We start from the raw sequence: 27878 nt of genomic DNA on the forward strand, positions 1-27878 counted from the left end.
CTAGATTGTTTTGACCTCCGGTGCTCGGCCTTGCGTCAGGTTTTGGCGCTGAGCCTTCACCATCTGCAGACGTTTCCCATGCAAGCTGAACTGCGACCAGCTGAGGAGCTGCAGCAGTGCGCACACGATGGGTACAAAGACGAGGAGGTAAAAGCAGCCCTGGCGCAGAGTTGGCTCCAAGGCTGCAGCAGACTCCAGCTTCGGCTGGGCACTCACAACGTTGCTCAAGGGGTTGCGCTGGAAGATGTCGTAGCCTGGTGTCAGAGAAGAGTTTGTGAGACCGGGGACAATGGGGATGGACCCTTGTCCGTTCTGAGTGACTGGCTTGGAGATGCAGAGACCAGGCACAGCTTAGCAACTGGAAGAACTTTCTGCACCCACCCAGGGCACTGAACGCAGTGGAGGTCTGCCCTCTCCTGCCCCAATGCTTTCCTCAGGAGCAGACTTACCTGTGTACGTGCAGAGCAGCCAGGTGCCGATCAGAGGGGCGAAGGTCTGTCCTGGCTTGGTGACCAGAGCCACCATCCCAAAGAGCAGTGCGGAGGCCGCCTGCTTCCTACGGTTCAGGACTAGATCCTCATCCACCAAGTCGGTGACCACCAGGTTGAGCAACTTGCAGGTCCCTTCTGTGAACACCCGGTTGCTGCAGAACAACAGGCAAAACACTGAATAGAGGCATCAAGAAATGACTGGAGTATGAGAGAGATCAGAGAAAATGGCAAGAGGGTAGAGAAAGGTTCCCCAACACTTAAAAAAAGAATTTGAGAAGCTCTGGCTACAGGAGGGGAACAGTGCTAGCAATAAGCCTTGTGTACCATGCCATGATGTCTTAGATCAGTCCTGACCTGCCACACAGACAGGGCTGGGGATAGGACACGCTGGGCCAGTGGCTAACAGGCAGCTGCAGAGGTGGGGAGCTCAGCTCAGCAGCCGGCAGAGGCTGCTGCAGGCTGCCGCCAGCCCTGCTGGGTCTCTGTCCTCCTGAACATCCCTGCCTCCCTCACTCTGCTGCAGGCACAGCCTACGGATTCTGCAGTGACACGTTGCAAGCTCAGGTGCAGTCAGAGCTGGGAGCCATATGGCTTCTGTGCAACCCTGGCTACTGCTGCCCACCTCCCACTCCTCTCTGTAAAACAGGGACAAGTCATTTCCCCTCCCAGGTGGCAGAGAGCAGGGGAATTGAGTGTTGCCTGTCTACATACCTGGCAATGAAGATGCAGAGCAGATACACCTGATCGGGTCCTGCCAGGAGCATGACAACGCTGAGAGCCAGCTTCAGGAAGAAGAGTCCTCGCACCACAGCGTAAACCCCACAGCGGCGGCAGAGGGACAGGAAGTAGAGGTTGTTGAGATGGGGGGCAATGTAGGAAACACCTGAGCAGAGACAGAGGCACAAATAGCTTCAGGGAGTTTCAGCATCCACCATGTCCCCAGGACCGATACCGAGAGAGGGGATACAGCTAGCTATTGTCAGCAGGGCTGTAGGACACAAAGTACAGAATAGCCCCCATGCACACAGAGAAGGCTTCGTGGCACAGCAAACACTCTTCCTACAGATGGAGGCCACCTTCCATCAACCTCACAGGCAGGAAGGGAGAGAATACTTTCCCAGTGTCACACAGGGCCTGTGACTCAGCCCTGGAACAGAAATGAGAGGGAGAGGACAGCATGACCAGACCTGGCCCACACAGAACCCTCCCAGGGTAATCCTAGGACCAGTGCCCACAGATGTGGGGCAGCCTAGAAATGGTCTATACACCACAGAGAGGAAGGGATTAAATTCAGGGCTGTGTTCCCTGATACACCCTGGGGACGCTATCTGCAGCCACTAATGTTCAGAACAATACCTCTGTGGCATCTAGCCCAGAGTCCAACATGCTGGTCTCACCACCACTAGAAGAGGCTCCAAGTTACTTCCGTGCCCAGGAAGGAAGACACAGAGGTCCCAGGGAAGCGTGTGGGATGTGTGCATGTGTGAATCTTACGGCCCACAGACTGGCGTGTGAGCACACCTCTCTCCAGATGAGGTCTGGGAAGAGTGAATCCAGACTCAGGCCAGGTCCCAACCCAGCTGCTCCCTCCAGTCCCACCTGAGACTCACCGAGCAGGAAGGATCCAGTAGAGACCGAGATCTTGTCTGACAGCAGGTGCTCCAGGAACAGAGGGAAGAAGTTGCTGTTAAAGTGGCAGTGAAAAACCTGTGAAGGCAGCATGCAGATGAGCTGGTCAGCAGGAACAGCAGTAAAAGAGAACAGAAAAAGCTAACAGCCCTCTGGACTCTGTTATCCTAGGAGCCCTGTGCCAAGGGACCATGCAGGATGGGCCTGGAGTACTTTAGTAGAGCAAGAGCTTGTCTGTGGAGTTCACGACACTGAAGGCTTTGAGACCACAAAGCTGCAATGCCACCAGCCATGCCCACTGCACCCCTGGGGTCAGCACCACTTCCCAGCTGCTGAGGCACTGCTCACAGGGCACCTGCTCAGCACACAGTGCTGCTGGGGCAGGCAGGGCAAGGAGGTGACGGCAGTGACCACAACGGTTTGGGGGAGACAGTGACATGGCAGGAGGGAGGAGGCAGCTGTCAGGAGGACAAGGATAAGGTGGCAGCAAGGCTCAAGGCTCGAACACAAAGATGCAGAGCAGCATCAAGAGCCTGCCTGAGGGGAACTGAGGGATCGCTGGGGAGACAGGAGCTGTGATTGCAGCACACAAAACCGAGGAAAGCTGGGCAGGCTGCCGGCATTTGGTAGTAATCACTGAAAAGTATGAAGAACAGAAATGCCAAAAGCCAGCTCGGAGGTGGATCCATCTGGGCATCTGAAAACAGTGATGTGAGCCTCAGGAATGCAGGAGAAGGAGACACTGCTGACAGCCACACCACCAAACCGCACTCCTGAACTCATCCCCACCATGAGCCAGGTTTTGTGCTTCTGCACCCCAGATGGGCTGCACAGAGCTCAGCCAACCTCCGTAATCCAGCCTACACCCAGGAGAGGAGAGGAAGGAACATCCCACAGCTTGCTCAGGAAGTATCCTCAGGTCACAAGCAGGGAGAGTGGCTACCAACTGCTGAATCAGCCAGCACGTGCGAGAGGCTCCAAGAGCAAGTGGGTGCTGGAAACACCTCTGCCCTTCCTGGGGAACTCACATACTGCTGAATCACCATCTCAGACAGCCAGAGCCAGCACTCATCCTCTGAATCACAACATGTTGCTGTTGCGCCTACCTGGACGAGGTTCATGCAGACAAACCAGAGGAAATTGCGATGTCGGGAGAGCTGCTGGAGATACTCTGCCAGGGTGATCCTCTGCTCCTGGGGGACGGAGAGTTTCTCAATGTACAGCCTAAAGGGAGAGAAGGAAAAAAACAAAAAAGCAACCATGAATCCCTCACATCAAGCAAGAGAGAGCCCCCAGCTGCAAAGCTGTCTCTCCTCAGCTCCCACCCCAACTTTCCTGCTCCCTGGCCCAAATCAAAAGAGCACTTTACAACAATGTTTGCTTATTGCTAACAGGAACCACAGGCAACGGGTCTCCCAAAGAACATTTGGCTTCTGAATTCAAAATTCAGATTTCTGTCCATAAAAGCATTGTCCTCTTATTAGCCATTCCGCTATGCATACACTCCTCTTCCAGATCCCTGCGTTAGCTCACCTGGCAGATCTCAACAGGATCTGCTGTGTTAGTACAGCATAATGTTGGCAGCTCAATACACAAGACAAGTGAGGCAGCCCAAGGAAAAGCAAGGGAGCTGAACGGGCAAAACCAGCTGCGTGGTGGCCCACCAACAGCCCAGCCACTATCAGGTAGCTAAAGCAAGTGAAAGGGTAAGAGACATTTGCTTGTCCAACTCCACAGGAAACGGGCAGCAAGGTGGTCTCATGCTCAAGCAGGAATGCTTTCCTGATAAGCTGCTTCTGATATTTTGCCACTCACAGGCCTCACTGGGTGCTCTAGACATTAACTCATTTCAAGTTCCAAACACTGGATGGGCCATACAGCAGGTCAGGGCTCTGCCTCCAGTTTGGGCCAGGGGTGCCACGAGACAGTTTTGTCCTATTTTCAGAAGGCCTTAGGAGCCAGTGTGACAGAGGTGATTCTGAAAACTGTATCAACAGACAAGAACCGTAAGAGATTAACAAAAGTTTGCCTCGTCCTGGATCTTCCCAACATTTAGTTTGCTGCAGTGCATTAAAGGACTCTACAGATCTATGCCAGGCCTTTGTTCCTGCTGCAGAATTGATGACACTTACTCTTTCAGGGTTGATTCTTGGTCCCATTTTGCTTTCCCGTCAGCCTCAAACCGCTGGCGGAGCAGCTGTGTGGACAGGGTGAAACCAACAATGGAGCAGAGGGCCAGCACGATGCAAAATATGCGAAAGGAAAAGAAGTCCTCTTTGTTCCACACTGCGTAGGACATGAACACAGAGAGGGAGCCTATGGCACTGAAGAGGGAGCAGTAGAAGTTGAGGCTAGTCCTGTCTTTTGCTGAAACAGCCAGGTCTGCGAGCAAGGCGTTGTGATGGAGGTCAACCATGGTGAGAAAGCTGTCGTACGTGCAAAGGCAAAGAAGGAACTGCAAACCAGGATGAGCCCAGGCAACCCAGAAAGCCAGGAAAGAGATGGCAAAGAGGGGGCCATTGTGGCTTAGCGCTCTGAGCCTCTTCAGAACTACTTCTGGGGAGGAAATCTCTGCTCCTGGCCTGCAAAAGAAGACAACAATTTTAGACACTTGGATAAAACCCTGCATGAACATGTATTCTCCCTCTTCAAGGAAGTCATATGAACAGCTTAGACACAAATACAGCTTTTGATCATGCAACAAGCACCCACATCAGATATCTTCTCAGCTAATATGTGAATACACTGAAAAGATGGGTTTAAGAAGGCCAAAAAGCATGAAGGAAAGGGATTTTTTTTCTCCAGAGCAAGTCTCTCACGGAGAGTGCTGCACTGTCTGTGCTTTGCACGGCATAAATGTTAAACACTTAGAAGTTTTTACTAGTTGCAGGAAGCCACACCATGATTCTCATTAAAAGCTTGACATAAATGAGAAATGCTGATGGCCAACAGTGATCCATGATCCAGGGAGTTTGGGAACAACTGCTCTGAGGCATTCCAGGTGGAAATAATTGTCCTTTCCCACCTGGCATCTCCAAAACCACATACAGACACTCTCCAACACCCTACTAAGAGGCTTGCTCATATAGGAGGGGCTTGAGATTTTAGATGCCCATATATTAGGTTTTGTATAACTTGTGATTGTTAGGGGTTAGGGTCACATCTACCCAATAGGTGCATGACTTCCTCTATCCAGCCAAGTACTGAAATAACATGCAAAGAGCACTGAACTTTAGAGATGCCAGGAAAAGGAGGTATTTAAGAGTACCACGCCCCAGAAACCATTCCCACACTATCATCTTAAAGCTTCCCATTTCCCATCATTTCCCCCAGAGACTAAACAACTTCCCAGCCTCTGCTGGAAGTGGAACTGAACTTACTGCTGTGTGCTAAGGAACACTCGGTCACTCAGCCAACCAAACAGAGGGTCATTGAGGCTGTTCCAGATCAGAAACACTGTCTAGGAAAGAAAACAGGACAGTGAAACAAACCACAGGACGGCTCCCGCAAAGACCCAGTTCTGTTACTAAAGCAAGCAGTGCTGAGCTGGCGTGCTGAACAACCAGCAGGAACAGTTCCAGTGCACCTTCCCTGCCCCATTGCCGCTGTACGATTCTCCTGTCTGGGGCAACTGCCAGATGAATACAGCAAGGCCAGTGGTTTTCCCTGCTTGTGAAACACCCCAACATCCCCAGAGGAAAGGTAGTCTTAAGAACAAAGTCTCTGGGTTTTCTATCCCAGTTTGTTCTATCTTTATGTAAGCAGAAAAAAATGAAAAGCCGAAATTAGCACTCAGAAGGCTCCCTTGCTTGCTCTCCGAAGGGAAACATTGCTATTACAACTAACGCTCTTAACATTTCTAGCAAGGAATGGTCTTGGTTTCAGAATTTCTTACTTAAAAGGGCAGAAATCTATGGAAGACTAACCTCTCCTATCCAAAAGGACAGTTTATCAATCTTGTAAACAGAGACAAAGGTGTCCACGTAGTACAGGAGGAACACATTGTGCAAAATGGAAACAAACAGCGACAGGGACCCGTAGATCACTGCAGTGGGCAGATGAAAAAGACAAGCCAACGGTCGCAACCCCATGTTGGTGTGGTCAGCGTTCAGCTCCCTCGATCACCTCCATTTCAGATGGGATGTCTTCTCCCAACACCTGCTACATCTTTGTTGGGGCCAATCCATTTTTGCTCCTGCAGGAGGGAAAAAGTACATAAATAAAATAAAATAAAAACAGATTAAATGTCTTAAATGAACTAAAAGTTGAATCAAATTAATTGGTAAATCTTTGCCAGCAGAGATCAGAATTCATATTACTTTGAGGAGCTGTTCAAAAGTGGATTGGAGGGGATTTAACAGACTAAAAGCTGTCTGCTGCACTAAAGCTGTTTCATTAAGCTGGGGCCAGGCTGCGGGCTCCCGGGGGTACAACTGTCTCCTGGCGAGCAGGCTGCCCCGTCCTTTACCCTGTAATGTCCTTTGTCATCCAGCAAGTAGCCGATTAGCTCTCTCCAGCTCTTTAAAGGCAAGGTCACAAGAGGATTCAAGCCAGATAGCTGCAAAGAACAAAGTAGCCTTCAGAAAACACACCTAGTCACTGACATTTTTAGATACCGGTATGCATTTTTAGCCAAATAAAAATGGCAACAGCTGTGATGTAATCTCACACGTGCACACTGCTTTCCCCCAGCAGTCACAGCAGACTGCACCTGGGCTGGCTCAGGCAGGAGTTATTTATGGCAAGCAGTGCTGCTGCTCTGTGACATGAAGAGACACAACCAGAACATGACGGCATGCAGCGGACACGCTGCTGTCGTGCAATAAAGGCAGTGAAGAGTCACTTAGCAGCTGTCCAGCTCATCTTGGAGTGGCCTGAATTTTAGGATTGGTGTCTGAAATAAAGATGCTTTGGCTGGACAGCAATATATATATAGAAATAAAACAAGTGGAAACAACAGACCTGTACCAGAACAAGCCACTGTAAGTTCACAAGGGGCTGAGGTGTGAGGGGAGGACTCCTCACACTGGCGCTGGCTGGAGCTCACAGCCAGGAGGTGGGACCATCGTCCTCCCATGATGGAGGACCCCTCTCACACTCAAGTTGCTACAGACCAAAAGCGAAACACAAGGCACCTCTTCTGAGGCACTTGTGTATCTGGTGAGATGTTAAGCATTCTTAAGTCAGTGTAAGTCAGCTTTTCCAGCCCGTGCTATCATAAGAAGCCCTGTTCACAGCATACACATGATGGGTGACAACAAAGTTGCTATCTTAACACTGTCAAAAGCAAGATAAAGGGCTGGAAGTCACTCCTGTTTCAGCCCTCCAGGGTCTGCACTCATCCAACTCAGCCACATCGGGGGGACTTCACAACGTGGGATAAGAATGAGCACATCAGAAATGGGAAACTACGTACCAAGCCAGCCTTCTCAGGCTTGCAACATCAGCTGCAGCAAGTCCAAGCAGAAGATCAAGGGGAAGAATAAACGGCTGGGTATGAAACCTGATGAAATTCCAGTCCCATTCAGTATTTCCCAGAAGTCGTGAGTTTGACCACTTCTATCTAGGCAAGATTAGAAAAGTAAAAATAACCGTCCGCTCCGCCTAGCCCAAGAAATTCCTCATAACTAGTTTAGAAGGAGCAGGAACAGCATTTGTTCCAATCAATTACATCACTAGATTGAAACTGCACATCAGCTCCACTCCCAGCCAAAGCACCAGACCTCAGCTGGATCCAGCTGCAGAGCCCTCCTGGAGCTGAGCCACCACACTGCATCCCCGCCATGCCAAAACCCATGGACACATAAAAGGGAAGACACTGCTTGGAGGGGAATTCAGCCAGACAATGAACTTTTATAGGTGTAATTAAAGACAGACAAGCCTCAAAGGAAATTGCATTTTGTACGGTGATGAACTGAAAAGGAATCAAGAACTTGTGACGTGTAAAGATAAAGGTTAGAAGAAGGGAGAGCTAAGCCAACCGACCCACCAATTAGTCCTGTGTCTCTCCCCAAGAGCCTTCTGCGGAGGAGGGCAGATGAAGCCACTGGAGTGCTGAGCACCCTCACGAATGGGATGGGGATCAAGTGGAGAGCATCATTTTGCACTGTATGAAACCTGAGTGAATCCAGACCTTGACCACTGCGTACACATCTAACCTCACTAAAAATTCCTGAGACACAGAAATGAGATCAAAGAAGGGCAACTAAAGCAATCAAGGGACCGAGGCAGCTGCCTGCTGTGGAAATACTAACCAGCTGGGACCCTTCAGGCAGAGAGCAAAGGCTGAAGAGGGACATGATTAAGGTTTACAGAGTCCCACGTGCATTGGATAAAGGGAAGGTGGAACTGACGGGCGCCAGGACACAAGAACTGGGAACACTCACTGTAACTAGCAGGAAATCAGTTTAAAGCACATGAAAATACTTCTCTACCTGGCAGGTAGCAAACATCTGACGTTTGCTGCCAAAGGAGGTTGCAGAGATGGGTGGCAGGTTCAAAGGATTAGACACATTCATGGAAAACAGCTGTACACAAACAGCTACTAAAGGGAACAGGCAGGGAAATCCCCTCCAATGTCCCTAATCCAAGCACTGTGCGTGCTGGGGGTGGACGAGAAGAAAGGCTCACAGACAGTGGCCGGGCCCACGTGTTCTCCCTCTAAATAGCATCTCCTGCTGCTGCCGTGGGGCAAAATGTGGGCTGAGACAGACCAACAGTCTCACCTGCTAGGGCTATTCTTAACCTGGACTTGACTTCGTCACCCAACATCTGTTTGAAAGCAAAGCCTGCTCTAGGCTTGGTCCTTAGCGCTGCACTTTACACATGTACCCTTACAAATAATGCTTCACTAAGCACATGTTGCACAAACCACAGCTGCTGAAGTTTCCAGAGACACTTCATTTTCTCACTTACACGCTACAGCACTGTTTAAAGAAGGTGAAGTTCCACTTCCTCCCCTTCTTCTCCCTCGTCGCTCCCTCACAGATGTGCAACCCTTCCAGCCAGCTGACGTTTCTAAGTGATTTTACTTTGCTGGGATAGTTACTAGGTCATTTTATATTATTTTTTTTTCCCCTCCCCATCTGCAAATGTGCAGATGAAAAGAAACAAATCATAGTTGTCTGTAAAAAATAGATTTTGCTTCCACATCCAAAGCACTGTGCTATTTAAGCTTGCCACACTGGTATTTTCATAACCTTTTCCTTGGGATGGAGAATTACTCATGGAGTATGTCAGAACTTTTAAACATTAGTCTTTAAGTAGTAATGGGAAAAGGAGCTGCAGGAGGGAATAGCTATCATTCATTGGCGCTGAACTTCTAACGCACAGTCATAAAGCAACAAGCTCGTAAATTAGAAAGCAACTAGACTTTATTTCAGAAACTTCCACCTCCGCATCTGACATCTGGCGTCACTCCTGCCAGTGACGTTTGCAGATCTTATCTTTTTGAGAAGGATGTTTGAATAGTGGCTACCAGGAAAGCATTGCTTTTGTTTGAGAGTGCTGGCGTATGGCGGCTGGAAACACACCACAGCTTGGGGCTCGCACATCTGTTCTAGCTTGCTAGCCAGCTCACAGCTGGATTCACGAGTCATCGTGTCCCGTGGCAATTCAGCAACCCCTTGGCCTTACAATAAGACTGAGCTCCAGCCTTCCACAGCTGGAGCCAGTTGTACTGAGTTGGCAACAGAGCCATATACATGAATCTTGGCCCAAGCTAGTCTTTTAAGCAAGGCCAGATGATTCCTATATGCTGAAACTGCTACTCAGGAACCTGAAATAGTCATCTGCAGACCTGACCGCAGTAACAGGATGACTCTCACGTTCATTCTCCACTATGTGGGTAACACAGGCTGGAATATCCCCAATAACACTTCAGGTACGATGGTGCTTGCTCCAGCCTTCACTACACGACCTCTGCTGCATATTCTGGATTTTGGGTGGCTTACTACCTAAAGCAGAGGGCCAGACAGATACACCAGCTCGGTGTCTCTGCATCTGCCGCACAATAAATCTGCTATCTAGATAAGCCACCCAAGAGGGGACCCTATTTCTAGACATTCATCACAGCCAAACAGGACTGGGCTGCTGGCGGCCCAGCCCCATTCACAGGTAAGCCAGGCTAGAGCTGCTGTCCTGTGCCCCATCCCAGCATAGTGCCCGATGCTGGGCACATCAATTCCTCCTAGACACCTGAAGTGACAGTCTCAGCCAGAGAAAACAGTCATGGATGTCTTCATCTGGTCGGCCTCATGTGTCAGTGACAAGTCTGCTTTGTAAGCATGGACCAGGTTCTGCACACTCCTTCCCACCCTGCCCATGGTACTTCAGGAGGCCTCCAAAGCACAGACGCTGTTGTGGGTCCTCACCCCATGAAGCTACTCAGATTCTGGCAGGACTCAGTCCAGTAAAAAGGAAAAATTGCACCACGGAGCTATTTCACTAACTTAGCTAAACTGAAAGAGCTTCCACTTAAACCAAAAAGATCTCAAAACCTCGTTCCGATCCCAGGAAAGCTCCAATCTAGACACACACTCCACAAAATTTAGGCTCCTCTGACCAATCTTTTGACACCCTGCACCCTCTTAGAGGTGGATACATCTCCAAGACCCCAAGTTTCTCCATCATACTACTTCTGAAATCCTAACACCATGTTTCCTCAGCTAACACCGCTTGCTAGCAGAGGGAATGCTAAACACTGTCCTACATGAAACATTAACGATCTCCCCAACAGCAGACTCCCAGCAGCCTGGTCTCTGAACGGTCAAACAATGAAGCCTTTGAAAACCCGATACCTGGGTCAAGCAAGGAAACGTGCCACTTCGCAGAGGCTATGAGGGTGTTTCCCGCTACTGTTTACCAATTCAACAATGGCAGATGCCTCCATATCACGGGACGTTTGGTAACACCTTTTTATTACGGGCAATCACAATCACGTGCTTCCATCAGGTGCTGCCGTCACTCCCGCAGAGTTCACACAATAAACAGAACTGACACACGGAGGACAATGAACATCTTGAACCAGCTGGTAGTTTCGTGGAACTGTGTTCCAGCCGAGCAATCTTGTTAAATCAGATCTCATTCTCTAATGAGATTACAAGGTTCGTTAATAGAGGTAATCCGGTAGATCTCATAGTCTTGGAACCTGGTAACACATTAACTTAACAGCACATGGCATCCCTTTTCTAAACAATTCATTCTTTTACAGTGTACGGACGTATTAAAAACTGGTTCCCCATGATGTTGCTGTCAACATAAGCTCTAATCCTGTAGCGGACTTCACAGCACTGATATGGGGACCACTGCCAGGTAACTCTGGTCTCAAATTACAAATGTGGAAGTAGATACGAAACCCTTACTGAAAACAACTCCCAAGAGTGGAATCACAGAAGCTAGAAGAGGGGATTACCACAGAGATCGAGCCTGTTCTTATTAAGACTCAATAGGAAGCACAAGGTAAGAAGCACTTTTAAACACTGTGCCCAAGCAGCAGCAAGTGGGAGTTTCTGCTACACTATCTCCATCTTCTCACCAGGGAGACTTTTTACCCGTGCAAACCTTTCAAAGCCGCGGTCACCCCCCGAATGCCCCAACTTCGGCCACAGGCCACTAACTGGAGGGCTGATGGAAGCCCAGCCACCAAGGCCACCAGAGATCTCTGTGGCATTTAGGCCTGAAAAACACAGGACTAGTCACCAACTAAAGTAGCTGACATCCCTGCTGGGGGACAGGCACGCAGGGAGCTGGGCAATGCCTGCAAGGCAAGGATAGAGATGGGAACGCCGTTTCTTTGGCCACTGAGAGGACGAGCCCAAGCAGTGGTGTTGCTGCCAGCGCCCCAGAGCCATCCAGCCCCCTGTCTGCACAATCCCCCCATGCTAGGGGAGGCCTACCAGCCCTGCGAGAGGAAACGGCCGGGCAAGGGGCACAGCCGTCATTTCGTGGTGGGCTCCCACTCAGGCCCCATGGTGGTGGAGGGTTGTGCTGTCAGGTGTGACAGGGACACGGTGGTCTGAGCCCCGCTCCGCTCCTCCAGGTAAGATGGCGCAATGCCAGGGCCACTTCTCCTTGCCGGGACCCTGCGAGGGGGCGGGAGAGAGGCCCCCACCGCCTCCAGAGCGGGGCACAGACGGACCGAGGCCCCTGCCCGCGGGCACTTACAGCTGGGGGGGTGGGGGGTGGGGGAGCGCACCCCCCGGGCCCACATGGGACCGTCCAGAGTAACGGGGGGGAGGCACAGCCCGGGGCTCTACCAATGCGGAGGGGGGGGAGACCCCCACCCCGCAGGGGCCGCCCCATCGCGGAGGGGTCTCCCCCACCCCATTCGGACGGCCCCCGCTGCAGGCGGGGAGACAAACCCAGGCCGGCACTGGGGCGGGGGAAGCACCGCGACGCAATCCCCTCTTTCTTCCCCCCCCAGCCATCGCCTCAACGCCTCCTACCTCCGTCCGTTACCGGCGCTGCCCCCGCCGTTCCGCCACCGAACCGCACCTCCGCGCACGCGCGTCCAGCGCCCTCCCGACCCCTCCCCGCGGCCGGCTCCGGCCCGGCGCCATCTTGTGTCCTGGCAAGTGAAGCCGCCCCCTGCCGGCCGGCCGCCATCTCGTGTGCGGTCACCGCGCCGGGAGTCACAGAATGGCCTGGGTTGGAAGCGACCTTTCAGACCATCGAGTCCAACGACCAGCCTAACACTGACAAAAACCGTCACTAAACCGTGTTGCTAAAGCACCACGTCTACACGTCTTTTAAATACCTCCAGGGATGACAATTCCACCACTTCCCTGGGCAGCCTGTTCCAATACTCAATAACACTTTCAGTGTAGAAATTTTTCCTCACACTGTGAGAAACAAGTTCCGGTCCGAACGAAATAGGCTCAGGCAGAATCCTCTGTGAAGCACATTTTTATTCACGTTCTTGCAAGAGCGGGTGACCTAGCAAGTAGGCACACTTTCAGTTCTTGAAACACACCTTTTTATTCCCTAATCCCGTCCGAATTTTTCCCTCCCCTGTTTCCCATTGGTTGGGCACTCCAGGGTTCACAGTCTGTCCGAGGCGCCTAAAATTCTTCCCGCATGTCCTGCCGCTGTTTACTTCTCTTTATGCTACACCTAAAGAGATTTATCTGACTAGTTTATTTCTTTCCTTTTTGGTAACAAAAAAATTGCTTAATGTCATTAGCCCTGGTTAAATGTTTGACTACCCTTCTAGACACTAATCCAGTAGGAATCAGTTTGTCCTTTTGTCTGTGTGATAAGAGATGTTCTACAAGCCTTTGCTGGAGCCTCTTTGTTTTAGTCATTCCCTTATCATGTCACCTCTGATAGAAACAGCTTTTCTCCTCTGCAAAAGCAATACCTGCCTTTCTTACAATTCCCAACCTAAACCTCCCCTGGTGCAACTTGAGGCCGTTTCCTCTTGTCCTATTGTTTGTCACTTGGGAGCAGAGACGGACCCCCACCCGGCTACAGCCTCCTTTCAGGCAGTTGTAGAGAGCGAGGAGGTCTCCCCTCAGCCCCCTTTTCTCCAGGCTGAACACCCCCAGCTCCCTCAGACACTCCTCGTAAGACTTGTGCTCCGGACCCCTCACCAGCTTCACTGCCCTTCTCTGGACACACTCCAGAATCTCAATGTCTTTCCTATAGCAAGGGGCCCAAAACTGGACACAGTATTCAAGGTGGGAAGCAGCTGGAAGCCTCCCCAGCCTCCTGCAGTTCCTTGGCTGGCCCAGGGTCCTGCCACTAATGCCAAGGGGGACAGAAAAGGCATGGTGGCCCCAGGTCTGGTCCCCCGAGGTGCCCTCCAGCTGGCAGGCCACCACGGGACCTGCCGCCCCTCACCGTGGGGCTGGAGGAGAAACGGGGCTGGGAAGCACAAGATGCCCCTGGTGAAGGCAGCTGTGCCCGTGGTGCCTTTTCACCTCAAACACCTCGAGCTGCTCCAAGGGAGCCTCAAAAGAGCATTATGCCAAGCCACAAAACGACAAAGTAGAAACAAAACAACAAGCATGGCTGCTCAGGGGCAGGTATCCTTCCCTGTAACGCATCAAATGCCCTACTTGTCTCTGGTCTTAGTCATCAGCTGCTTATGCTTCTCTCCCAAGGTTTATTTACATTATGTCCCATACATTTCAGAAGACAGAGACTGTTGTCCTTTATTATTTAAGGTCTCTCTGGAGCTTTCTTTCAAAGAAGCAACTCCTGTTTTCAGTGTAAGCATCACCTTCTACCCCTTACCACAAGAGTTGTTCCTATTCAAATATTCACTAACTTTATCAGGAAAAATTGAGGCAAAAACCTAATTGCTTCTACCTTCACCGCAGCAGTTGCTCCCATCCAAACATTCACAAATTTCACCAGGGAAAACAGGTGAAAGCCTAATTGATGGATTCAGAAAAGTACCATTGTATCCTATTACTTCCCAATATTTTTGTGTATTAGACTTACTACCAGCTCCCTAAACAGGTTGTTATTATTTTTTCTTTTTATAGAAGCCAGGCAATTAATTGCAGTCAACAGGTTTTGTAATTACAGAGTGATTTGTAGGTATTTAGCTTCAGCTGTTGGGATGTCCTGCAGCAGAGGAAGGCAGTCAGTGTGCCTGAGGAGGGTGCTCTGCTGCAGCGGCGGTGCTGAGCCACCATGAGCTGACCTGGCAGACCCAGTCACCCTTTTCACACCTGGGAAGGGACTTGTATCCGTAAAGGCCCACCACAGCACAGGTGCTTACTCTAAGGTAGTGCTGATGGGAGCCATTTGTATGGCTTCTTACTTAATTACAACCTGCTGGATGAGCAGTGAGTATAAAATCAGCTTGGCTCTCTATAGCTGAGTATGAACAAAAAGCTGGGGAGGGTGAAGTGAGTTTAAAGTAGGGCTCGCTTCTAAAGTGCTCAGTGGTGGGCTCTTTTTCTGTGCTATCCAGTCTGTAGCGTTAAAGTTTACAGCTCTTCTTTGAATGTTCCTAATAGTGTTTTTCTGCATTAAGGAAGAACCTGAAGTTTTGGTGAGTGCATTTGAGGTTTTTGTTGGGCTGGCTTTGTGTGCTGACTTAAGCTGTTCCTTTACCTGTGTCTTCTATCCTTGCTATGCCTGTGTTTTTATGTTCAAACTCTATTTTTTTTTCCTATAAGACATCTTGCTAGCTAAGGCATGTACCTTATATTAGCTTTAGTAGTCTTGTCTATAGGCAGCTAGGCTTAAAGGTCCCTGTCTGAGCACGTAACATAACTGCTGAAGGAGAGAGCTCCCTGTTGCTTTCCTTAGCTACAAGGGCATGTTCAGACAGGTATTGCAGCCCTGGTTACTACAGAAAAGCTTCTGCGAGGTGTTATGTGGTATCTGAGTGCATCTCCTGGCTCTGCACATGTCATTAAGGTACGTCAGTGAAAAGACACCATAGAAAGCAAGCTGCTTTCTTCTTTCTTAAGACCAGGCTGTGTACTCTACTGTTGCCTGCTCCTCAGTTAAGTGAAGGCATCATCTTGGCTGTTTTTTTTTTCCAGTATGTGAGTACATGCGCACTGAGCAAATGTCTGTCTCTGTTTTCTGCACTTCAGATTAAAGACTTGCTTATGTTGCAATGTTTTACCAGTTACAGTGGCAAAACAGTATGAGTGCTAGCTTAAATGTTTGTAATAGTGGTGTATAACTGAGGTATTCTGCGCTTTGCTTGGCTTCTTGAAAACAGAGATGCCTAAATCCCTCTGGAGACATTGCCTCTTTCACCCCAGCACATCTTTTCTTTTATCTAGTAGATGCAAGTCCACATATAGTAACATAACTCAATTGGGGCATTGATTCCTGCCAGTACTGTAGCCTGTAACTTTCCTAGCATCTTCAGCTTGTGAAAGATACTAATGTAAATTGTTATTGTTGTGTGATGATAGGGTTTAGACACTTTAGTTTGGGAAAAATGACATAGAAGGGCTTCTCTGAGTGATTGTGTTCTTGGAAACACAAGGTTGCCTTTTGATTCCCATTTAGAAAAATCAATAATGTTTCTTGTGAGCTATGTTCTGTATTGTCTAAAGACCATAACACTATAACAGAAGGTAGTTGGCGTCTTCTTTAAAAAAAAAAAAAAACAAACAAAAAACCCCAACCAAACCCCAAAATGTATTACAGAATCATAGATCAGCAGATACTATAGCTGTTTGCCTCAGGGAAAGCAATAAGAGCAGTATTCCCATGGGTAATTCTAGCTCGGGTGTTTGAATTTAAGCTAGAAATACAATGTATGTTGCTGTTGTAACAGAAGGCATTTTTATACACTAAAGGGATAATATGTAATACAACCCCAAAGTCTGGATAATCTGTTTCCTGCCCTGTCCCACCTTTTGGTGTGTTGATTGCATGGGAAGATCTAGTAAAAGTGCATAAGAAGCTATGCCTTGCTTGCTTCTAAACAATACAACCTCAATACAGGATGCACAAGAATGAGATCCAAGTGTATTCACATTTTAACTACTTGTGTTTTAAATGGTTTGCTGTGACACTGGACACCAGTGTTTGTCAACAGTTGTAGGAAACCCACCGTGAGCATGACGCCCCTCTGGAGAACCAGGCTGTGTAACCAGCTAAGGCCTTTGCAGGATGTCAGGGGACCCTCCCAAAGACACTTCAAGGGCAAAGACTTGTAATCAGCCGCTGAGAGAACAGGATACTATGAAAGCACAAAAACAGTGTGCAAAACATTTTGCTCTGCTATGAAAACTGCCTGCCTGCAAGATAAGAAAGTGCCTGCAGGTAACTGGGGCTAGGCAGAAGAATCAAGGCTAGGGAATTATTTGTCTTGGAGTAGGTGAAGTAAACAATATATAACCAGGAGGAACCAGATAATTACAAGGGTGTCCGAAGCAACTCTTGCGGGGTAGAACCTTGCAAGGCCACCCTTTCCATATCAGTAATACCATGTAAGGCTGAGATTGACGAGGTAGTGATATTGGAAATGCTAGACTTGATTAGGGATGTAGCAAAACTGAGACCAATGGGGAAGAAGTAATTAGGGGTGGGTTGTCTTTTTGGGAGGAGACTGGCTGGAAGAAGGGAGGCAAGAGCACGACAAAAAGGTGGATCCTGAAGTGAGAGAAACAGAGAATAAGGTATAAAATGTGATGAAGGAAGGTGGGCTTAGCTGACTGCAGGAGATATCTGCAGATAGTAGTGAAGCCTGAGGACCCAAACCCACTGGGATGCTGGAGTGATGCTCCTTGGACAACTTGCTGGACTCTCCATCAGGTCTATGTTGGAAAGGCTTGGTGTGGGAGGGCAGAGCAAAGAGGGGTAGACTTGCACCCTGGTACTAAGTGGTGTGGGAGGGAAGGGTGACGTGCCTGTAGCTCAACAGCGGTTGTGCGTGGTTCACAAGATTTGATTAGTAGCATCATAGTTGTGTGCAAAATGATATAAATAACCAGGAGATATTAGTGGTGTGTTAATGAGATTATTGATCATACAGTTGATCTGTTGGTGTGATTGATGAAAGTTAGTCTCCTGAGTCAGTTGTCTCAAGACTGCAATCTGAAGGGGAACTGCTGGGCAGAAGAAGTGACAGCTGGAGGCTTGTCTGGGCTCTCCCAATTTGGAAGCTTGAGCTAACTGATACTGAGACCTTTTCTTTGAAGAAGAGTGTGTGGGTTGAAATGATGGATATCAGATGAATTCTTGAGTGAGAGGAGGGGGGACCTGTTTGTGCAGCCTGTGTTTGAACATGGAGGGGATCATTGGGACTGTGAACACTGTGAAGTGCAGATTAAAATATGCTAGTTTAAAGAAAAAAGTAGTGTCTAGATAGAGAGCTGTGTCTTAGAAAGTGTTTAGACCAGAAAAAGGTGGTGGCTTTTCAGAAAAAGAGCTGACTGGGATCCTGAGACATGGAGCACAGAGATCTGACCCTCAGGTGAGGAAGACCTCTGATGCAATGCGTGCCTGCAGTGGTTCCTAGGAACCAGGTTACAGGGTGGTAGTGGGAGCTTTAATAACAGAAGTTAAGCTATGCTGAAAGGAGGACATGTCGAAAAAAGAGAAAGCTTGGAGTGTGTCCAAGTTCTAGACCTTGGTGCAGCAGACATCTCTGCCCAGGGAGAAGCTGAAGGGGTGATGGTGTTAGGATCACCTTGTCAGCAGGCAGGGGTGGTTTCCAGAGCCCTGCCTGCTGATGCAGTGACCCTGTGGTAACACACACCACATTTTATTCTTGGCAGTGCAGCTGTTTCGGGCCTGCTGTGTTACTCAGCAGCTGCAGTGAGAGTAGGAGTGGCTGCTCCAAACATCTCTGTCAGCAGCAAGTTGCATTTTGACCGCTATTTGAGCAGAGTTATGCAAGGGGTGGCTTTTAGATCACTGGAGTCAAGTAAAGACTTGCTCTGTGATGACTAGGGCTTTTCCTGGTGTTTTGACCTCATACAGAGTCTGGGCTTTGCACAGACCTCAGAAATAAATGCCAGACCCATACTAGATGTCAGTGCTTTCTGGGAATGCTGCTTTGAATAGCTGAAACAGATCTACTCCCTCTTCAAAAGGCCTATGTAAGGGGTGACTGACTGTAATGCATATTAACTGTAATTTCTGCAGTTACTAGTGCCAGTTGGAGCTCTTTTCTTCGTGGTGCACTAGTAACAGCAGAGTTCAGAGGACCAGGGTGAGGACTAGGGTCTTCTGGCTTCAGAAGTTAAATCTTCCCCCTTGGTTGAGCTGAAGGGATTGTTCCTGGTGCGAGAGCTGGAGTGGTTCTGAGCCCATGTCTTGGAGGGCAGCATCAAGTGCAGTAGGTTTTGCGCAAATGCCCTCTTGGCAGGGTGGCAGCTTGCTCCCCATGGAAAGGGAGTTGGTGTGTCTGAGGTCCTCTAGGCTGTCCATTCCAAAAGGAGATCTGGTGTCAGCTGTGCTGATGGTATCTTTTCAGTTGGCTCAGGCAGCTGTAACAATTTGGACAGTGGAGTAGTTTCCTGATGGAAGGGTCCCTCCTGTGGTATGGGGGGAGGCAGGATCAGATCTCCAGCACTGCTGAGAGAGTTCCTTGGACTGGGTGAGTGGTGTGGGGAGTGAAGGCAATGAGGCTGCTTGTAGTTCTTCCTCCAGAGCTAGTTCTACCATTCAGTGTGCCAGAGGAGCAACTGTGCTTCTTCCAGGCTGAAGAGCCTTGGGGACCAGCATTCTTTGCACTCTGCAAAGCCTACAGACTGGTGCCTTGCTGCTCAGGGCTGCTTCAGGCTCCTCAGCTGTGCTGACGAAGCTAAACTTTTGTTAGGCTCAGAGATGAGCGGGTGAAGGCATTGGTCTAGTCTGTAGACCTGGACTGCTCATCCTGCCCCAAGGTGAGGGTGTCACTCCTCAGCTGCTGCTCCTGACCAGCTCTGTGCCCTGGGGGCAAGGCGGGGGGAGGCATCCATCTCCATCTGCCTGCTGCCCTGTGCTGCTGCTTGCTTTGATCTCACCAAAATAGCTCCTTTTAGCACAAATGTACAAAACTGTATGGATTTGTGGGTTTGTCCTGTTTCTACTAATAATGTGTCGCACTTCTAATTTCTTTCAAACCCTTTCCACCTTGTAGTTTTACTGATCTTTGAGGAATCATTAAGCTTTTTCTCAAAGTACCTCCTCTTTTCTGCAAAGTCTGGTTTTTTTTGGTGGTCTGTTTTCAAGCTGCTTTCAGTATCAGTTATCTTCCTTTATGTGTTACTGCTGGACGGCATAAGGCAGTGTGGAAAATAGCCTTACTCCTTTTCTGAGAAGCAGAGGCTGTGTGTTGTCCTGCCTTGCCAAACTTTCCATCTAGGAATATCTAAGAGAGGATCTGTGTAAGGAGACACTGGTGCATAATAGCTGCCCAGCTCCTGCCATGCAGTGCCAGCTAAGTGTGCAGGAAGCAGGTTTTTGCTATATGGCTTTACAGAAAACGAATTTTTCTGAATTGCATGCAGAAATCTGTGACAGTGGTGGCACTCAGGGTGCAAGTCTGAAGCCGAGAGCTCCTCCTGAGCTGGCCTGCTGTACCACCTGAGCGTGGGAGCTGGCAGAGCCTTCTCCAGGCTGCGCTCGGTGCTGCTGGAGAGGCCACAGGGGTGCAGTGTGTGTGCAGGAGAGGGACAGAGATGGCCCCACTTCATCTCAGCCCACCACACAGCATTCTTCTTTTCTAGATGCTACCAGAGCTTGTCTCTTCCAAGAAGTCAGCCCTCCCCCCAGGCTGTGCTGGGCTTTGCCGGGCAAATGGGAGGCAAGACCTGTTCTCTGCAGCCCTGGTTTGTACTGCTGTTAATCGGCTACTGCCTTGTGACGCCTTGTTGTACTAGGCATGATGTAGTAACCGTTTGTGGAAGTATTTAAGTGCTCCTTGGAGCGCTTTGCTGGTACAGTGTGGGTTTGCTTTTCTCTTGGAGACCGCAGCAAAAACCTGTGGTGCTGTTTTACCTTTGGGGCTGGGGAAGGGAGTGTGTGCAAAATCCAAAAGTGCTTCCATGATTAAGCAGCACTGGTGTGGGAATCTGTTCCCCTAGGTGAAAATCAAGGCCTGAAAGGACCCAGCTTGTAACAAACTATTGCACTTCCCTTGAATTCCTATGTTGCTGCCAGGCACGTCTGGCTGAGCGAGAGCATCCCTTTTAGGAAGGCAGCCAAGTGCCTCTGTCTTACAAATCAGTACGGTGATAGAGGAGCAAAGCTATAGTGTTGTGCTGCATGGCTTTCTGTGCTGCTCTCCATCTTCCCTAAGGAGTATTTGGGAGTCTTCTGGGTGAGTCTCTCTTCAAAGACCTCAAATGGAGCACCATCTTATGTTGGCAATAGAGTGGGTGGAATTGACAAGGAAAAACAAGCAACTTCTTTGTAATCCTCTCCCATACACTGTTTCCAGCTACTAGGATGCTGGATAAGTGTGTGGGACACTGATACCAGAACCGTGGAGGACAAACCTTAGGTTTGAGGAGGTTTGGTTTTAACCTCTCACTTCCAGAACAGTCTGTGATGTTTTGGTTTGGGTTGTTTCTTTTTTTCCAGGGAGGCTTTTGCCAAAGCTTTGTCAGATGGCAAAAAATTTGCAGAATCTGCTCAAAATGGGGAGACTAACTGGAAGTAACTCATGACTACTTCATCACTTTGGTTAGAGGAAAATGTTGCTTTTGCAGACCTCATCCCTGTACCCTTTGGAGTTGCTACGGAGCAATGGCAATAGACCTGTGGTTTTTGTGGGGTGGGGAGAAGAACAGGGCAGGAAGAAGGCCAGGAAGAAGAGTCTGAAAGCTTGGGTGCTGGAACAGTGGAGAGGAAAACTAAATTAATGGGATCTCCCTGTTCTTTTCATTTGGGAGCTGATCACAGGGCGATGGCATGAGGCAAGAATTCTCTTGGTTGAGACTTAAAGTAAAATAGATGGCCATGTCCTCTTCTGTGTGACAAATGTCTCTACAGTTCTGCTGGCTTGCAGTATGCTCCACGAGGAAGCATCTAAACCTGTTCAAGCTGCTAGCCTGACCTGAGGACCCAGCTACCTTTGGCTGCTGCTTCAGGTGGACAGAAGGCTTGGTGACGCTCTTTGAACTGCTAGTCTTGGTGAAACCAATCTCTCCAGATGTGCAAGATACTTGTATGAAGCTTCACATGTTGGATACTGTGGCACACCTTGTATGTTGGTCTGTGCCCATGCTACAGTCAGACTCACTTTAATCTAGCTCCTAGAGAATATGCAGTCTGGCATGGACTTGAGTATTTATACTTTCCTCTGTTTTCTGCAGCTTACCATGGGTTTTGTACTCCACAGCTACCTAAACAGAAAGCTCCACAAGTTCAAAGCTAGCTTGGGTGACAATAAAGCTCTACCACCCTGAGACATGTCCAGGAAAACCATGCTCATCTGTAATGCTAGGAAGTAATTTCTTCTGCTTTCGATGCTAGAACAGCCCTACCAGCCCTGGGCGTTTCTGTATTAACTAGTGGTGGATTCATCACCTGAAGTAACTGTGTAATAGAGTGGTGAAACAAAATCTTCTCTGTACTTGAGCTATCAAGTGTACTCTCTAGTTTTGTATTGCAAACATTTCTTGATTGCTCCATAGCAACTCTGTCTGGGTCGGCTGGCACTAAAGCACGCTTTGCTTGGCAGATCAAGTATTTTGGGAGCTGTGGTGTCAGTCTCCTTGACCTGCACCAAGATGTGTGAAGAAGGAGAGGCCTGGCCAGATGGCTTGGTGGTGGGTAAGGGAATTGCTGGAGTCAGCTTTGGCAAGCCTGGGAAGAGACTGAAGTATCACATTTTCACCAAGCAGAGATGATGATCTCATTTCAGCTGTTTCTGACCTTCTTGGGAATTTTCTTTCCTTTTTATTTTTGTGTGCCTGGCTTCTCATTTGGCTCCAGCCAAGTGGGGTTGAACCCTTTTCCAGGAAGATCAAAACTGCTGGAAAAGTTAGAAGGGAGAGGCTGCCTTTTCTCTTGCTGTGGCCTTTCTTACTGGGTTGGTCCCTTGTTGCTCTCTGCTGGCAACCACAGCTCCCTGTGCCCTGGCTGGGGAGGCTTGGCTCCCAGGCACAGACAGCATGGTGCCTGCATATCCATCCTTCCAGTCTATGCCACCAAGAAGCTGGTGCACATTCATGGCTGTCAGGACCAGGGAGGCATTTAGCAGAGCTCACCTCAAGCTTTAAGGACTGTTTTGTCCTTTCCTACTCACAACATCCAGGTGCCAGGCAATGGATGTGGTGATTTTTCACAAGGCATAGCAGAGCTTGAAATTGGAGCAAGGGAAGAAAGTGGATAGTAGCCTGAAAAGACAGGTCAGCAAGGATCTCCTCTCCTCTTCTCATCATTCAGTTGCTCCTGGAGAGCTGGAGGCTGTTAGATGTTTACTTCCAAAGCCAGGACAGCCTCTGGCTGCTGGCTCTGGAGAAACAAGAGAAGTAGGAGCAGGTGAAGAGGAAGGGTAGAAGAGATTGAGGGTTGGACTCTTTCCTCAAGGGGCAGCAGTAGGTAATATCACTGTTTGGGGTTGTTCTTCTTAAGCATCTTGCTTTTAATGCCTTTCAGCCATCAAGTGTCCTAACAAAAGATCACCCTTCTGGCAAACCCTGTTTTCCCTGAGGCACTGCCTGCTCTCACTTCCCAGTGAGTGTGGGACAGGGTCAGGCAAGCTGGTGCTGGTTCTCTGAAAGCCTCCTCTCCTTCGTGTACATGTGGATTTGTCACACCCTCTCACAGCCCTGCAGAGTCTAGCAGGGCTTTGCTCCAGCTGTGGTCTCCCAAAACCTGCCTCTGGAAGCTGAAGTGAGCCTGAAGGTCAGTATGAACAACAGGCACTGGTGTAATGGTTGGGTAAATCACGTTGTCAGCCCCTGGGAGCACAGGGCTGCAGCTCTGGAGGGGCAGGGCAGGAGCCTTGTGTCTCCTGCATACTGAAATGTTGCTGCAGCACACCTGATGACTGAGAGCAGTGCCATGCCCTGCAAGCCAGGAGCTGGGATTTGGGCCCTTGTGCTTGCAAAGGTAACTCTGTGCCAGGGCAGTGCTGAGAGCTGGGTGCTCGGCACAGGGGGAGAGCTCTGTGCTGGGGGCCAGAGAGGGACAGGGCAGTGCCAGGCAGCTGCGCAGTGGAGCCCAGGAAAGCCAATGCCAGTGACAGCCCCAGCCACTGAGCTAAGACTTTCCCTGATGGTTTTGCAAACCTCCTCTGGGGCTGTAAAGTATTGTCTGCACTGTGCCGGCTGTCAACACCTTGGTTGACATCACCATCTGCTTCCAGGGAAATATCTTCACTTCTGTGGTCAGACATGTGACACTGCTGCCCTGGAGCACTCCCAGCCCTGCTTAATCCTCATCTCATCTCCCCTGTTATCTCTTCAGTTTGCTTCCTCTTGTGGGCCATCCTGCCTGGCTGAGCCACCGGCTTGTTCCCCACATCATTTTCCAGTGCAAAATCAAAGCAATTAATAGCTGTTCTTGGGCTGCCTTGTTACTAAAACCTGAGTGATTTAGATGACCTGTTACGCCCTTCTCCCCCAGCTGCCAGGAAGGCCCAGGAGCACTGATGCTGCCAGCCAAAATGCTGGGTACTGCATCAGATGGTAGATGGAACACTTATAACTTTTTGAGGAAGAGCTGGCCATCAGATAGACAAGAACAGCTTCCCTGGGGCTGTCCCAAGCTGGCATGAAGCAGCACGCTGTGATCCAGCCAGAGGGGTAAACTGGGCTTGCTTTGTTTCACTAAGTGGATGTGATAGCTCTGTGATCTCTCTGCAGATGATGGCTCTGTGGAAATGATCCTGTGGATCTCAGTAGGGATACCAGGCTGAACTGGATTAAAAGAGGCAACGAGACCGTTTTTTAAGAGGAGACCATTTATTCCATTTACCCACCTTGTGCTGCTATTGATATACAATACCCCCTCTGGATTTTTGTGGTTGTGCTGAGTAAGTTAGGCAGGCAATGTGTTTAGAAACTAGCTAATAGTCTCATATCGATAAAGGTCTAACAAAGTGCGCTCATACAGGGTGCAGTGGAGCTCCTTGCTGCAGGAGGCTCAGCTCTAACCTCTTCAGAGTGGTCAAGCAAACTCGGGAGAAGTTTGGGAGCCCTCAAAGCACAGAGGGGCACCAAGGCTTTAGTCCTTGCCTGGACTAAAGCAGGACTGGACTAAATGCAGGAAACATCGCAGTGCCTGCTCTCTTCCTCCCCAACACCTGCTAGTGAGCTGGGGAGACCTCAGTCAAAGTTGAGCTTTCTTTACTTTGCTTGAAGCTGTTTGAACCTTTCTTTGTAAGGGCTTTAACAAATTAGGTTGAACTTTTTTTTTTTTCCCCCTCTCCTATCTGGGGAGGTGATGGTTGTGATGGGCTTTGGCTCCTAGGCTGCAACTCTTGTTTAAGGGTACTGCCAGGTCTTGTCTAAACACTCTAGTGCTGTTCCCCTGCACAGGGGGTAGACTTCTAGCTCTGCACCCATGGCAAAAGCAGGCTTGTGCTAGTGCAGATTATGAACCTCAAGGGACAGGAACAACTTGTGCTGGCTGAAAAAAGGAAAACCTCCATTGTGTAGTACCCAGTGTACTATCTGTGACAGGCAGGTTCTTAGGGGACTGTCAGTTTTCCTGTTAGGCTGGAGGATAGCACTGGACTGAGGGATGAGTTTCATCTTACCATCTTGGCTCAACACCTGTGTGAGAGGCAGCTGTAGTTAGTGCTGAAGCAAAAAGCCTGTAGGATCTGAACTCCATAGAAAAAAAAAAAGGCCTTGCTGCCTTTAGTTCTGTGCATGGCCTTTTCCTGTCTTTGGTAGCAAACTTTTTCAAAAACTCCACGCTTCCCTTCCTGCTCTTGGGGAGAGTACAATGAGTCATGGGAGGACATTGCTTAATACCCTGGAGGGTGCTTGGATTGTTGTATGATGAGGGCAGGCTAGGAACAAATTCAGCTGTGGGTTAGAATTGCTCAAGGTAAATGCACACTTAAATGTGAATGATAACTAGTGAGACCGAAACCAGATGCTTTTACGTGAGAGCTTGTCAGAAGAAATGTAGATGTGCCTGGATTTTACTCTAGAAACAAACAGTAGGCACAGCACTTTCTTGCTTATCAAAATAAAAGCAGGGCTTTGGGAGGATGGGGAGATGGTCAAGAACAATTGAAGATTTTTTTTTTTTATTTAAGATGTCCTTGTCTGGGCAGGATGGCTGCTGAAACGTTTGCAGCTGGGCTGTGTCCTCTTTCCTCTCTTTGCCTGCTTGCTTTATTTTTGGACTTCTTTCATTTGTGCTTGCCTTCCCCATTTTTATGCCTGCTCGAGGGTCTCTGGCTTCTTGCAGTCTGTCTTGCTGCCTCCCAGCAGTGCAAAACCACGTCACGAGGATGTGAGGCTATGTCTTCTGCCCTCGGTGGTTTTTATGCCAGCTTGTTCCCATCCTTGTAACTCTGAGATTTGGGTGTGTTAGATGATGAGCCTTGCTGAGCAGCTAACAGGCAGTCGCTGGCAACGCGGCTCTGCTTGTTCTTGGCATGTTACTGCCCCTGCAAGCTGCAGATGTAGGCAACTCCTTTTATTAATTAGTTGGTATGCTTACAGTGCTAGGTATATTTCCTTATTCACCCTGGTTCTGGAATGTATATAACCAATGTAAATTGTTTCTCTTCCTGTCCTGTCTTCACAGCTTTTGAGACTCAGCAACTGCTCTGGATAAATACCCCCTGTGTAAACTCCAGCTGCTGTACCATGTACCAGTCTGGCTTTGTGCCACGGGAGTACTACCCAACTGTGATCCCACCTTCTGCCTACACCTACCCACCGCTGCGGCCTGGGAGAGCGGAAGACATGACCAGCTCTGTGATGTTCCCTCCCATCCACGTGCACAACTTCTACAGCCGACCCATCACCTTTGTGGTGGACCGGAATGGCTACCCTGACTATGGGGGAGGTCAGGTGGATTATCATCATCTCTACAGTGCTTCCAACCCCTACTACCGTCCATACTACACCTGGCACTTCCCTCCTGTGGTCCCCATCCCTCTCTACAATCCCTATGCAAACTACAATCCCTATGCTGCCTACCAGAGGTCAGATCAGTATCGAGACACATGGCCAGAAGGCTTCACAATGAGAGGGGAGCTTCAATGGGGGAAGCTTGGGAAGGTGTTTGGACCAAGGAAAGACCTCCCAGAATTTCTGAAGGATGATCTCCGGAGGGTTTATGGCACCTACCCACGGACCAACATCTCTATAACCTACAGGAAAGGGGAGTTCTTGGTCAAGGGAGACCCCAAGGTAGGAGAACAAGAATATGCAGTGGAAAAAAAAGTCATCCAGCAAGCTATGACCGCCAGTGCTAGTGAGGCAGATGACAGCAGTGAGGACCGGAACCGTAAGAAGAAAAAGAAACTAAGACGTTGATGTAGTCAAACACTTGAAGGACAGATGCTCCAGAGCCCTCGTGGGAGCCAGTTGGCAGCTGTTCTTCGTGAAGCTGGCAAGTAGCACGAGCAATGGATGCGACCACTCTCTTTGGCTTTTAACTGCTCCTCTTCCTCCACAAGCTTACAGCAGCTTTACCCTGTTTCATGCACGGTGCCCATCCTGTGAAGAAACCACATGGCACTTGGTCTGTTGGATCAGCTCTTTGGTCCTGGTTTTGAAATGAACGCTTGCTTTCCATTGGGTTGGTTGAGTGGTCACAGTCAGGTGGGGGGATTTCCAGACAGCAGCCCTTGATTAGAAGATGGGCCTCTTCCTACCCTGTCCAAGGGAAGGTCCTGGAAGCTGGCTCCCTTCCTGGCACTTGGTTAAGGAGATCAAAGCAGGATTTCCTCCAAGCTGGGGGCAGTGCAGGTGCCAGAGGAAAGAGGGGTCCTTGAACACTGTGAAGAGCAATTGTCTGCATATCTTGTCACTGTTGTTTTATGACCATACCATTGTGCTTAATCACCATGCGATGCCTGTATGCAGCACTTCCCTACATGCTGGTAGAAGATCCTGGTGTCCACATCCTCTCACGCTTGGTAACCTGGTGCTTGGTTCTCCTGGCCACATGTCCTTGTTGAAATAGCTGCCTGAGACCCTGCTCTGGGTCTGACTTGGCTCTGGTTGGAGGCGCTGGCTCACCAGTGGGGTTACTGGATTTGTATGAACCACAGCACTTGGTCTCTTGGACCAAGCACAGCTTGGTTTCTTGGAAGGGTGGACTTCAGACAGTTGTGCTGGAAACCTGGAGGGTTGTGAGGGGCTGGGTCTGACTTGCTTGTAAACTGTCCCTTTTAAATGATTATAAATAAACAGTAAC

The 27878-nt window shown here is 49.3% G+C and overlaps 2 protein-coding genes across 7 annotated transcripts; one reads left to right on the forward strand and one right to left on the reverse strand.

Moving 5' to 3' along the window:
• Positions 1–12675, reverse strand: MFSD13A (major facilitator superfamily domain containing 13A). Of its 2 annotated transcripts, XM_063337383.1 has the most exons (10): positions 12566–12639; positions 7537–7683; positions 6047–6315; positions 5501–5580; positions 4253–4702; positions 3227–3344; positions 2102–2198; positions 1203–1374; positions 450–643; positions 1–254 (listed from the first exon to the last, which is right to left on the reverse strand). In XM_063337383.1, the coding sequence occupies exons 3-10, from the start codon at positions 6209–6211 to the stop codon at positions 1–3; spliced, it is 1530 nt and encodes a 509-aa protein (XP_063193453.1). In that variant the 5' UTR covers positions 6212–6315; positions 7537–7683; positions 12566–12639. The 2 variants fall into 2 exon arrangements, with proteins under 2 accessions (XP_063193453.1, XP_063193454.1); XM_063337384.1 differs by lacking the exon at positions 7537–7683 and having other exon boundaries at positions 12566–12675.
• Positions 11445–27878, forward strand: C6H10orf95 (chromosome 6 C10orf95 homolog). 5 transcript variants are annotated; one of them, XM_063337389.1, is made up of 3 exons: positions 11974–12159; positions 15092–15126; positions 26256–27878. In XM_063337389.1, exon 3 carries the CDS (start codon positions 26318–26320, stop codon positions 26990–26992), a length of 675 nt encoding a protein of 224 aa, XP_063193459.1. In that variant the 5' UTR covers positions 11974–12159; positions 15092–15126; positions 26256–26317; the 3' UTR covers positions 26993–27878. The 5 variants fall into 5 exon arrangements, with proteins under 5 accessions (XP_063193457.1, XP_063193459.1, XP_063193456.1 ...); XM_063337387.1 differs by lacking the exons at positions 11974–12159; positions 15092–15126 and adding an exon at positions 11445–11579; XM_063337386.1 differs by lacking the exon at positions 15092–15126.

The sequence above is a fragment of the Chroicocephalus ridibundus genome, chromosome 6 (genome assembly GCF_963924245.1).
Source record: "Chroicocephalus ridibundus chromosome 6, bChrRid1.1, whole genome shotgun sequence".
NCBI classification, from domain to species: domain Eukaryota; kingdom Metazoa; phylum Chordata; class Aves; order Charadriiformes; family Laridae; genus Chroicocephalus; species Chroicocephalus ridibundus.